Here is a 13715-nt window from a genome sequence, read left to right on the forward strand (position 1 = left end):
TAAAAAAAAAGCTCTTGAGGGTGAAACAGCTGGAATAAAGGTAAATGGAGTTCCCATTAACAACATTAGATATGCGGATGACACTGTCATCTTAGCTGAGAATATTGGGATCTTCAAAGGCTGGTGACCAGACTAGCAGAGTTTGGACAAGAATACGGGCTAACAATGAATGTCAAGAAGACAAAGTTTATGAGAACATCGAAAACTCAAAGAAATAACGAAAATCTCTTCATAAACGGATCCAATATCAAACGAGTCAACCAATATGCATACCTTAGAACAATGATCAACTCCACAGGAGATTACTTACAGGAAATCAAAATCGGAATATAAAAAGCTAGAGCAAATTTTAACAAAATGAGAAAAGTGCTCTGCACAAGAGATGTTGGTTGCGCAAGAGTTAGGTTGGCTAGGTGCTACGTTTTCTCGACTTTGTTTTATGGAATGGAAGCTTGGACCTTGAATGCTGAATCAATGAAAAAACTAGAATCATTCGAGCTGTGGGTGTACAGAAGAATTCTGAAAATATCGTGGACAGAACACGTCACAAACAAAGAGGTTCTGAGAAAGATGAATAAAGAAATGGAAATCCTAAATACCATCAAAACAAGAAGATTGGAATATCTCGGACATATTACACGTGGAGAGAGATACAGCTTGCTGCAATTGATTATGCAGGGAAAGATTCAAGGAAAGAGAAGCATAGGGAGACGCAGAATATCGTGGCTGCGCAACCTGAGAGAGTGGTATGTCTCTAAAATACGAATAGCTATGATGATTGCCGACCTCCGCCGCGGAGATGGCACTTAAAGAAGAAGACTGTGTATGTGATCGCAAAAAGTGATTTCAGATTAATATTAAAATATTAGTAATAAAAACCTATCGGTTGAAATTTTCTATTACTACTGCTTACCTTTTGCGGAGCAGTGGGAGGTGTTATTGGATATCCAGAGGGAGGCTGCAGAGGACAAACAATAATTTAATATATTATAAAAATAAGGACAACCTATTTTAACGTATGTACTAGTACACTTTAGAAAACCAAAAATAAGCATTTTTTCAAGAATTTTTTCTTAGAACCTTTATCAAAAATAAACATAAAACTTTTTACATATTAATATCTAACTCTTAGAGAGTACAAAAATATATCCTTTTTCATTTATGCACGTACACTAATATTGTAGAGAGCGCCAAAGTCGAGGCTTCGAAAAAAAGTAGTTCCGATAGCGGACAGTTCATCTCAGGATTGGGATCACTGAAACAAAAAAATCGTACGGCATTTGAAAAAGGAAGGTTACTTACGTGACAATTTGCCACCGTTAGTAAAAAATTCCGCAAAAACAAATTTTAAGGAAATTTGAAAAATTTTTGTGAAAAAATCGCCGCTTTTTCTTCAGTTTTTCTGGTTAAAAATATTTATTTCTTATTTTTTCGTCAAATTGTGGTAAATTGTTACGTAAGGAACCTTCCTTTTTCAAATGTAGTACGATTTTTTTGTTTCAGATATCCCACTCCTGAGATTAACTGTCCTCCATCATTTTTCGAGGCCTCGACTTTTGCGGTCTCTACAATAGTAGTGTACATGCATAAATGAAAAAAGATATATTTTTTTGTACTCTCTATATAAGAGTTAGATATTAATAAATATATTAAACGTTTTATGTTCATTTTTAATAAAGGTTCTAAGAAAAAATCTTGAAAAAATGCTTATTTTTGGTCTTCTAAAGTGTACTATTAGTACCTTACCTAACTAATTTTCTACTACTACTGCTTACCTTTTGCGGAGCAGTGGGAAGTGTTATTGGAGCTCCAGAGGGAGGCTGCAGATGACAAAAAATAATACGTAAAATATTAGTAACGACAACTCATTAATTAACCTCTCATTAATTAACCTAATTAAATTATTACTAGATTATTAATATTACTTACCTTTTGTGGAGAAGTGGGAGGTTTTATTGGATATCCAGAGAGAGGCTGCAGAGGGCAAACAAGCTGACAATGTTCAGGTAAACACCTTTTATCAGCTTTTTGCTTATATTTTTTTTCTGAAGTATGTTTATCTCTTCTATATATTGTTTCATGTCGTTGTAGATTTTTTTTGGTATGTAACTCTTCTGAAATTACGTTAAGTGATACTCGATTAACAGCACGTTTTTAAAAGTTGTTATTATGTAATATTTCCTTAGTGCATAAATAAGTGTTCCATATATCTTTAAACTGTGTTATTTTAAACAGACTATAAACATTAGATTATACCATTATATTATTCTCGAGGAATATATAGATACCGTGATTTATCATTATAACAAGAACCTGGGCGAGAACAACAATAAGCCTAACTGAGCTAGTAGCAGCAGCAGAACGAATGGGATTATAATATATATTTCAAAAATAAAACCAAATTCATGCCGATCAATATAAACACAAGAGCTGGAAATTTTGACGTAGATCTAATTGTCAATGACCAAAACCTCGAACCAGTCAAAGAGTTAATATATCTAGGGACATCGGCAAGGATGGTCACAAGCTCGATCTTAGCTCGGCTTGGTTCTTGCAAGCTGAGCTTCCAGGGTTGGACAAAAATTAAAAAAAAACAAAAAACATGTTTTTTTCGTTTAAAAACAATGTTTTTTATTTTAAAACAGTTTTTTTTTCATCTAAAAAAAACCACTGTTTTAAAACAAAAACACACTGTTTTAAAACAAAAAAACACTGTTTTAAAACAAAAAAAGAACGATTTAAAATAATTAAGTACTTCACTGGATTTCTAACGGGGATTCCCATAAACTTCAACTGGCACACCTATGGGATTCCCGCGAAGACGCGACCTGCGCGCACATGCAACGAGCGTTTAACTGTTTCGTTTCCTTATACCACGTGATATTATGTAAATCACATTCGCTATTCAGTTTTTCAGGATAAGTCGGAAGCTTTAAGTTCTGCTTTATTATAATATAATTTCATATTTGTATCTTCGGTTCTATTTTAATTTCTAGTGGATAGTTGCAGTGTATACAGTAAATTATATTAAGTTTATAAATATGCGAAGTCAAGGAATGCGGAGAGACCCAATTTGGATAAATTCTAATTTGATTAAAGTGAATATCAATTTTGAGGATGGGAGAGAAAGTAAAAAGACAGTGTCTAAAGCTGAGTGTAAAAAATGGAAGAAGCAATTGTCTATATTAGTTGCAAGAATGAAAAAGCATCATGAAAAATGTGTTTTAACTTTAACGAATGTTGATTTTGAGGAGCCAGAGGAAGCTAATAGTAGGACTGTGTAATAGATGCTGTTGTAATTCAATAATTATTTACTTAATTTCTTAATTTTCTTTTTCTTTCAATACTTTATTAGGTGTATTGGTTTAGTTAATGTTACTACAGCACTCAGCACTGTCTACCAGTACTAGTATGCTTGCTACCTGAACATAAATAAAGTTTAGTCAGTTATTTTTTTTTCAGTTTTACTTTTTACTTCGCACTAATATTGTTATTGCACCTACTTACTCTATAATTTATATTTGCAATTTTGCAAATTAGCAAACACAAATGTCTTATAACACTGTTGTTTAAATAAACAATAACGAAAAAAACTATGTTTTAAAACAGTCTTTTAAAACACAACTGTTTTTTCCAGTGTTTTTAAACATGTTTTAAAACGTTGTTTTAAAAAGCTTTTTTTAAAACAGCCCAACCCTGCGAGCTTCGAGCCGAATCAAATTTTTTTCTAGCCCAGCCGAGCTGAATTCGAAACGAGCCGAGTTTTCTTCACGAGATTGTCAATATTTTAGCTAATACTATAGTACTTTTTCTAATTCATTTATTTCTGCTACGACTGATACTTTTGTCTGATACTAATTAATTCAGACTAAAAATATGTATTTTCAACATACAATGTGACTAAATTATATATTTCCTAAACTAAAAGCCTTTTGAAAAAAATCTAAATCACGTCGATTTTTAATTTTAATGACCTACATTTTACAACCATCTTTAATTACACAGAGTGATGCACATTAAGGTGATGACGCCATAGGAATTTTTGTAAATGTAACACCCTGTATTTTGTGACATTTTTAGATCAATAAAAATATGCTGATACCTGAAAAGGTATAGATAATAGTTGCGATTACGACATCGGTAAACCCAAATAATAACGTACCAGGAGAAAATAAAAAGGCGCATCATAATTGAAAGTAGATATGTTATTAGGTTCTACATAACCTATCATAAACTGATATATCAAAGGATCTAGCTAACAAACGTTTGCCTCAAAAAACTCGTTAAAGACTTCATAGAACACAGACTATAGTCTACGTTCTTACATATGGATCAGAGGCATGGATCCTAACCAAAACAGATGAATCCTCTCTATCGATCTTTTAAAGAAAGGTACTACGCAAAATATTCAGGGCGGTCTGTGAAATCGGAATATGGAGACGTAGATATAATTCTTAACTGCACAAATTGGTTTGGTAAGCCAGTTTTGCTAAGCTAAGTTTAGTGGAAAACATATTACCACTATAATCAAGCGGAACCGTCGGAGAACCAACCCAAGTGGGCAGAACATGTAACCCGGGCACCGAAATTGAATATGATAAAAATGTTTATAACACAGCGGCTGATGGGAGTAAGAAAACGAGGGACACCAAAGTTGAGGTGCATAGACGGGGTAACACAGGATGCTGAGAAGGTCGCTGTTGCTAACTGGAAAATCCAAGTAAGGGACGGAGCAGAATGGCGGCGGGCTAGAAATTATAGAACCTGAAACCAAACTTGAAGTTACAATAGAGCTAACTGAAGCTAATTGTGAGTGCGTTTTCTTTTCTTTCATTACCTAATTACAAAAGGAACATGTGCAAAACAGTCCTCATTTTGATACTAGCTAACAAACATTTCGAAATTTTTTAAGATAAATATATGTCTTCAAGATCAAGATCAATAAACAAAAAACAAAAATTATGATAGTAGATTATTCAAATTCACTTCAGACAACAGGAGCCTTAGACCAGTTTGAAGTGGTTAACGAGTTCAATTATCTAGGATCCTACATCAGTAATACAGGATCTTGTGAAACAGAAATACGTAGGAGAATACTCATAGCGTTTTTGGCATGGCCAAAAACGCTATGAGTCGATTATCGAAAATCTGGAAAGATCGCTCCTTGTCGAAGAACATCAAAATAAGATTAGTACGTGCCTTAATTTTCCCATATTTAATTACGGATCCGAAACATGGACAATGAAATCGGACGACAGAAAAAGGATTGACGCCTTTGAAATGTGGTGCTGGAGAAGAATGCTTCGGATCTCATGGACGGAATACAGAACAAATCACTCAATCCTCCAAGAGCTTAATATTCAGACTCGACTTTCGTCTATTTGCCTCTCCACCGTCTTAAAATTTGTCGGCTATATTGCAAGAAGAAGTGATGATAATCTTAAGAGACTTATAATTTTGGGAAACGTTGAAGGGCGCAGAAGTAGAGGTCGCTCACCTACTCGATGGTCGGATCAAGTACAGAAAGCCAGTGGAAAAAACATTCTCTGAATCCATGAGGGAAGCTCAGGACAGAAGCCGATGGAAAGAGATAGTTGCTCGTATTATAGGGAATCACGACACTCAGCAATGAGGAAACGACTGAGAAGAGAGATATGTCTTCCATAACTCTGTTCCAATTTGAAACGGTACCAACTTTTATAATTTGGTCCCTATAGAAAATCTAAAAATATGCAAAAACACGTCAAATTTATTTGTGAGAGGAACATTTTGTAGAACCGTTTTCAACTAAATTACATAAATCCTCTAGCGGTAACACCTTTTCAAAAATACCACATATATTATATTTCTTTTCAGTACTTTTGGAAAAATCTTGGACCCAATACTCCAAAAAAATTTTAGAGTTCTGAACTAGATACTTAATATCTTTACGATTTTACTTGATTTTTCCAAAAATACTCCAAAAAAATACTCAAAATACTCCAAAACGATTCAGTTTGGAGTTAAATACTAAAAAAAATTGTAGTTCTGAACTCGATACTTAATATTTTTACGGTTTCACTTGATTTTTTCCAAAAGTACTAAAAAGAAATATAATTATATACATTAATGTATGAGGAATTTTTGAAAAGGTGTTTGAACGACCTTTAAAATGAGGTATCACTCAACCCCCTTTTCATTAAAGATTTTGACGGTTGTGTCCGTCTCCGCTAGTAGTGCAGTCACTGAAGATTTTCACCTCCGATTTCGTTGAACCTCCATCGATTTTCATGGAAATTGGTGAGTAATTAGAGGATACCTCAAGGAACAAAGGTGACATGATGCCAACTTGCGCTTTTACCCTGGGGGTGGATGCCACCCCTTCTCGGGGGTGAAAACTATTTTATTAAAAATAATACCATAAGTCGATAGAGGGACAAATTATAAGCAAAATTTGTTATATAAAGTTATTAAAATAAATCAACACTTTTTGAGTTATTAAAGACCCAAGATTTTATTTTTTCGTAAAAAAATGCATGTTTTAAATCGGTTCTTCACGTATAAATCAAAAACTATAAGCTTTTGCAAAAAAGTTATTATTACTGAAATTGAAGATAATAAAAAATTGAATACATTACTCACATAAATAACTAAACTAATGTTAGTTCAAAGTGAGTTATTGGCAATTGAATGTGTATTTTTCTCGACGAGTACTCAAATCTAAGTATTCAAGCTTAAATAACGGAAAAACGATGCAATGTATAAAATATTCCTGCTAAAAATTTGTCAAAGTACTTCGGAATACCTATCAAATGAGCTTCAGAACAAGGTAATAGCGTCAAAATTAGGCAAGTCATAATGAAAATAAAAGAACCGTTTCGAATTTTTTAGGAAAAAGTGAAAAATAAAACATACGCTATTTCCACAAAAACTAAAATTTATAGTAATCCTTAGAAGATCTTCTTTATATTAGCATAAGTAATTGTTTTCGATAATTTTGACCGGTTTAGAATGCATATTTTTGAAAAAAAGATATAATTTAAAAAATCATAATTTTTAAAATTATTGTAATTCTCATATTCTTTTGATAATAATTCCAAAAATACTCAATATACGTAAAAAATTATATATAACCAAATTTTATTTTTTTCTGAGCCAAATATTTTACCTGTTTTACTATTTTTTTAGGGTAAAAAATAACCGAGATAGAAACGCTTAAATTTTAAATTTTGCTGTGGGAATCATGCAACCGGGGTCATTTAACCTTTTATTTTAAAAAAAGTAAGGGGTTTAAGAGATTAGGTTCAGCACTTGGAATTATCTTTTAAACAGTTTTTAGATGAACCTGATATCGTAAACACGAACGGAGTTATTAAAAAAAACAATAACATTTTTTGGAAAAATTTTTAAAAGATAAATTTTGAAAAAATTTTGGAGCATAAATTTTAACGCTATCAACATGTTCGGGGGCTCTTTTGATAGATATTTTTAAAGACTTTGACAAATGTTTAATAAGTTTATGTTATAAAATGCACCAATTTCCCGTTATTTCAGCTTGAATACTTAGACTTTTTTACTCGCCGAAAAAAATATACATTCAATTACCTATTACCTTTTAGTTAACATTAAAAGGTTTTTGTAGTAACGGGTTTATTTAGTTTTTTATTAGCTTCAATTTTGATAATAATAAGTTTTTTGTAAAAACTTACACTTTTTGAGTTATTGATGAAAAATTGGTTAAAAAATGCATTTTTCTCAAGAAAAATTAAAATCTTTGATCTTTAATGACTTAAAAAGTTTTGATTTATTTTAATAACTTTATATAACAAATTTTGCTTGAAATTTGTCCCTCTATCGAATTATGGAGTTAATTTTAATAAAATAATTTTCACCCCCGAGAACGGGTGGCATCCACCCCCAGGGTAAAAGCGCAAGTTGGCACCATGTCACCTTTGTTCCTTGAGATATCCTCTACCAATTTTCATGCAAATCGATGGAGGTTCAACTAAATCGGAGGTAATAGCTCATATCCATCTTCAGTGACTCCACTATAGAGGGTTAATGTAATTTTTGACGTGATTTTGCATATTTTTAGATTTTATATAGGGACCAAACTATAGAGTATAGAGGGTTGGTACCTTCTACTTTTGGAGTTCTGAACACTCATTAATATCTGGCTCATTAATATCTTTACGGTTTTACTTGATTTTTAGAAAACTAATCAAATACTACAAACTCAAAGAAATTCAATTTAGATTTCAATACTCCAAAAAATTCTGAAGTTCTGAACTCGATACTTAATATCTTTACGGCTTCACTTAATTTTTCCAAAAGTATTAAAAAGAAATATCATGTATGTGGTATTTTTGAAAAGGTGTTTGAACGACCTTTAAAGCAGGTATCACTTAACCCCTTTCCATTAAAGATTTTGGGGGTTGTGTCCGCCCATGCTAGAGGGTTGATGTAATTTAGTTGAAAAGTGGTCTTCAAAATATGCCCCTTATAGGGGAGTGCATATAGATTTTCACTTTGTTTAATATGTTAATAAACAACATATCAAAAAGTTCTACTCGAGAAGTGGGTGCTTCATTTTTTATTAAACAAATAAATTGCGAAAATAGATGTTTTTTAAATAACTCCGAAAATATAATTTAAAAAAAAAACTGACTTGGCCATTGAAAAATTCAGAAAACTTTACAAAAAAAAACCTTATATAAAGATTTTTCTAAAATTAAATCTGTAGCTTCTATAATTTTTTATTTATAACGCTAAAGTCACCCTTCTCACAAACATTGGCGCACTGTAAACTAGCGTACGGTGAAGCGCACGGTTGAGTTATTTTAATGTAATTCTTTAACTAATCGATCAAATGAAATTTTACAAATTGAACATGAAAGAAGAATAATTAAGCTATCTTAAAGTTATAATAAAAAGAAGCAAAATGTATGGGCATAAGTACGGTGTGGGCTGAAAGTGAAACTTACACGAATTTTGTTTAAAAATGATTTAAAAATGTGTAACTAATACAATTTTTCTTATAAAACTCTCAATTTTGCACAACTTACCTTTTAATCATCTTACTAAACGATGTTTCATTAAAAAAAATCTCAAAAATTTAATTCAAATGATACGACGTCTCAGAAAATGTAATTTTTGAAAACTTCATAGTTTTACAGAATTAACACCACTTTAAGACGGTATTACTCAATTCTCAACAGATGTATTACAGTTTTATGGTTTTTTTTTAAGCTCAAGATGTAGTCTTTAAAATGCACTAAATTATTTTACTTTAGAAATGAAATAAACTATTTCTTTTCGAGAAAATTAAGGAAGATAACAAAAATGTAATACAAAAACCGAAAATTACCAGCTAAAAAAATGTTTATACAAAGTGATCAAAGCTTTTTTCTGTAAAACTTAATAAATACATTTAATAATAAGCTTCAACAATAATAAATGTTCAACAAAAAATTTTTTTTAGCTCTTATACAGTATGTCTGCGTAACTTGGAACCTATTGACAGGCCCGGCCCTAGGGATTTTGCCGCCCTGGGCAAGATCGGCGACCGCCGCCCCCCAAGGGGGACCTTGGTATACCCAAAAACTCAAAAATTTCACCATGGCTCTTAATTTGCTGAAATCTATCACTTAATGCATTAACGGTTGTGTCTATAATTTTTAAATAGAAGTCAACTTTATATCGTGTCTTTGGAACTAGTTCCATACTTTCATCTTCAGCCTCCTTTTCGGATTCTCAATTTCTAACTTTGATGAGCCCTTTTGCGTCTGTCAAATAGCCCTGGAATTTTAAATCACTTCCGAGAGACTTAAAATGGATTTCTGATTTTTCTAATAAACTGATAGCTTGATCCGCTACCATATCAATACTCTGCATATGCGACTACGTTGATGTGAAGTAAAATGTCATGCCATATTACCACAGAGCAAAGAAAAGTAAAATCACGGATTTGATTTGCCAAACAGCTTGGCTCATGAGCAACCATTTTATCGTTGTTTTTATTCACAGTGATTTCTACAAGAGCATCGTAAATTTCTTCAATTTGGTCTCTAATGGGAGTAATTGCATCAATTATTCTACTTTCCCATATAGTTTCGGACAAAGGTTTCAATGTTAAGCTAGAAATATGATTTTTCAGCATAGTCCAACTATAAATAGATGCTGAGAAAAGTTGTAAATTTTGTCAATAAGGAAAAGAAAGAAACTGCAAACTGTGAGGCTTTAGCAGCATCGTTCACGACTAAGTTAAGTGAATGGCTAGAACATGGGACAAAAAATGCTCTAGGATTCATTTTCAAAATTCTTTTTTGAACTCCCAAGTTCTTCTCTTCCATGCTTGTCCCGTTATCATACACTTGTCCTCTCATATCTTCCAAAGGTATTCCCAGTTCATTCTGGGTCTCTGTAACTCCCAAGCCAGTGGTTTCCACTACAGGCACAAATCCAAGAAAATGTTCTTCAATTTTAACACTTTGTGAACAAGAACCTAAATCGACAAAATGTACAACAATAGCCATCTGTTCCACCCCAGCAATATCAGATATACAATCTAAAAATATGCTGTAATACTTTGCTGATTTCAAAAAGTTTAAAATTTTATTTTTGATTTGGTCATGGAGAAGCTGAATAATTTCGTTTTGAATACGAAATGGATTTCTGATTTTTCTAATAAACTGATAGCTTGATCCGCTACCATATCAATACTCTGCATATGCGACTACGTTGATGTGAAGTAAAATGTCATGCCATATTACCACAGAGCAAAGAAAAGTAAAATCACGGATTTGATTTGCCAAACAGCTTGGCTCATGAGCAACAAGTAGTGATGCTACTTGTTACTCCCATTAGTTATTCTCCTAATGTGCTCTTGTAACACAGAATCAAAATTTTTAAAGAGCTCAAAAAGCTTAAAGAAATTACCATTGTTTTGATGAAAATGTTTATCAGAATCGCCCCTCATTGGATGACACTGATGTGCTAGGAACTGTAATATTTATATAAGTCGTTGTATTACATTTTTCCAATGACCAGTTTCTGAATTTAGAACTTTTTGTGTTTCTTCATCTAATATTTTGCCCGATTCTAGTCTAATTGCTAGTTCTACCCACTGACCCTGTGACTGTAGATGAGCTGGAGACTTAGCGTGGCTGGACAAAGCTTCAGTCATATCTCGTTTCTAATTATTATATCCATTTTCAGTAAAGTTAATTTTAAGTGAATTTCAGTGAATTTAGTTTAGTTCTGATCCTACTATTCTTATGCGATGAAAAAGAAGGCGGTGTTGTCGATTTGCCGTCGAATTGCAATTCCGAACCTTGCATTTATTATTGTTTCACTTACTTAATTCTCGTTTTTACAGTTGCATTTTTGCCGCTCTTGTTCATAATATTGATTTTCTATAATACTAATAACGTAAGTTATTATTTCTTCAATTTAAAAAATTGGCTGTCCTCTAAAATTTGCCGCCCCTGAATTTGCCGCCCTGGGCAGCCGCCCAGTTCGCCCACCCCTGGGGCCGGACCTGCCTATTGATAACTTTTTTATTATCAGTCTTACGAAAAAAAGTTATTCTTTATAAAATACTCTGCATCGTATATTATAATCTAAGATGCAACCATCAAATATAAAATTTTATTAATTTTATACGAGGTATGTCAAAAAATATGAATTTCACTCGAGAGTAAAGTACCTTTATATTTCACAATATCGAAAATTGTTATAAAGGAAAGTTGTTTGGAATTAAAAAATATGTTTCAGTGTTCAACTACATCCTTCTAATTAAAATATTGTGAATAATAAAGGCACTTGACTCTTAACGACGTTCTACACCTTCGTTGCGGGGTATGCCTCTCAGAGGAAAGGGGGGGAAACTTATATGAAAGCGAAACAGTATTTTCGAAACAGTATTTTCACTTTTATTTAATAATGGTAAGGTAAACAATCCTCATTTTTTAATATGTTATTCCTTACAAAAAAACCTTTAATTTAAGCACAAATAATTAAAAATCGTAAATTTGGGTCAAAAGTTATTAACTTTTTAAGAGCGAAACAGTATTTTCACTTTTATTTAATAATGGTACGGTAAACAATCCTCATTTTTTAATATGTTATTCCTTACAAAAAAAACCTTTAATTTAAGCACAAATAATTAAAAATCGTAAATTTGGGTAAAAAGTTATCAACTTTTTAAGAATTCCCATAAGAGCCCATGTTAAAACTTAACTTTGAACCTTAATAGTAATTAAACGGCACGGTAAAACAATTTAAAAAAAATCAAGTCTTAGTTTTTTGAATTAAACTATAACATACTAAAGTTTCATGCAAATCCTTAATTCTTTGCCGAAGGTGTAGAACGTCGTTAAGAAAAATTCATATTTTTTACATACCCCGTAAAAATTTAAAAAGTTTGATATCTGATGGTTGTATCATAGATTTTAGACCAGGTAGAGTATTTTATGAAGAATAACTTTTTTTTGTAAAATTGATAATAAAATAGTTACAATAATTGTAATAAAATAATGATGGGTATCCGTAATTTGAGAAAAATTTAAGAAAAAAAATTTTTTTTTTCGATTAGAATAATGTAATTGTATATTAAAACATAGTTTTTAATTTCAAACAACTTTTCATAATAGCATTTCTTGATATTCTGGAATAAAGCGGTACTTTACTCTTTAAAGAAATTCATATTTTTGACATAACTCGTATAAAATTGATAAAATTTGATATCTGGTGGTTGAGTTTTAGATTTTTGACTATCCCGAGTATTTTATGAAGAATAACTTTTTTTCGTAAAATTGGCAATAAACAAGTTTTCCATGTGGCTCCTAGCTACGCAAACATACTGTATAAGAACTTCTGTATAAGAATTTTCAAATTGTAATGCCATATTCGGATTCAGCATAACCAAAAACAAAATAGAAACATATTTGATCAAAGTAAAATGATGAATTCAACGATATTTTTAAAATTATTTATACAAAACAATTATTATTGTTTAAACAATTAGCGGCCAAATCTGCAGGACTTTTTACTTTAACATGTATATAAACTAATAAAAAAGTTTTAGAAAAATATAAGCTTGTTTGAATTATTCCGAAACAATGCATGTTTTCGTTCCAATTGCACTCCCCTATTACAAATAAATTTGACGTGTTTTTGTATATTTTTAGATTATATTATATACGGACCAAATTATAGAGGGTGGCACCTTTTCAAATTGATACACTGTATACGTATTTCTTGGCGTTTTATTTATAATTTTAAATTTGTTCAATGGTTTAATTTCTACGGAAAGTTGGCTAACGTCTAAATTTTAAAATAAAGGTCTTCTGTAAACTTACCTTTACAAAAAACTGTATATGAAATACAAGTGAACACTATGAATAATATTAATAACGGTATTTTGCTCATTTTGTCAATTCTCTTTTACATACCTACCTGCTTGGTATGGTATACCAATTAAAAATGATAAGGAAAAAACACGAAATATTTCTGCATAAATATTTGAATACTTTGCGTAACTCTATTAAATGTAGAATTTGTTCTAGAATTTTAACTTTACATATTTACTATCATTTCTCTTGAAAAATATTTGCAAATATGTAGTTGCAAATACTGAGACATCGAAAAAAATAGTAAAATTTATGTAGTTTGGGGATTTTACATTTAAATGATCCTTGTTGATAATTCAGTAAATTCGCATATCATAAACATCA

The 13715-nt window shown here is 31.5% G+C and overlaps 1 protein-coding gene across 2 annotated transcripts in view; it reads right to left on the reverse strand.

Moving 5' to 3' along the window:
- The window catches only part of LOC114324508 (proline-, glutamic acid- and leucine-rich protein 1-like), a 39098-nt gene extending 25630 nt beyond the window's left edge, over positions 1 to 13468 (reverse strand). The window contains exons 1-4 of one of the 2 annotated variants that reach the window (XM_028272363.2): positions 13341 to 13468; positions 1930 to 2114; positions 1776 to 1820; positions 914 to 958 (exon numbers count right to left, since the gene is read on the reverse strand). In XM_028272363.2, coding sequence (XP_028128164.1) covers positions 914 to 958; positions 1776 to 1820; positions 1930 to 2114; positions 13341 to 13410 — 345 coding nt within the window. In that variant the 5' untranslated portion in view covers positions 13411 to 13468. The remainder of the gene's footprint in view (positions 1 to 913; positions 959 to 1775; positions 1821 to 1929; positions 2115 to 13340) is intronic. The other variant, XM_028272366.2, reaches the window with a different exon arrangement.
- Between the last annotated feature and the right edge of the window lie 247 nt (positions 13469 to 13715).

This window comes from Diabrotica virgifera, chromosome 2 (assembly GCF_917563875.1).
Source record: "Diabrotica virgifera virgifera chromosome 2, PGI_DIABVI_V3a".
Classification (NCBI taxonomy): Eukaryota; Metazoa; Arthropoda; class Insecta; order Coleoptera; family Chrysomelidae; genus Diabrotica; species Diabrotica virgifera.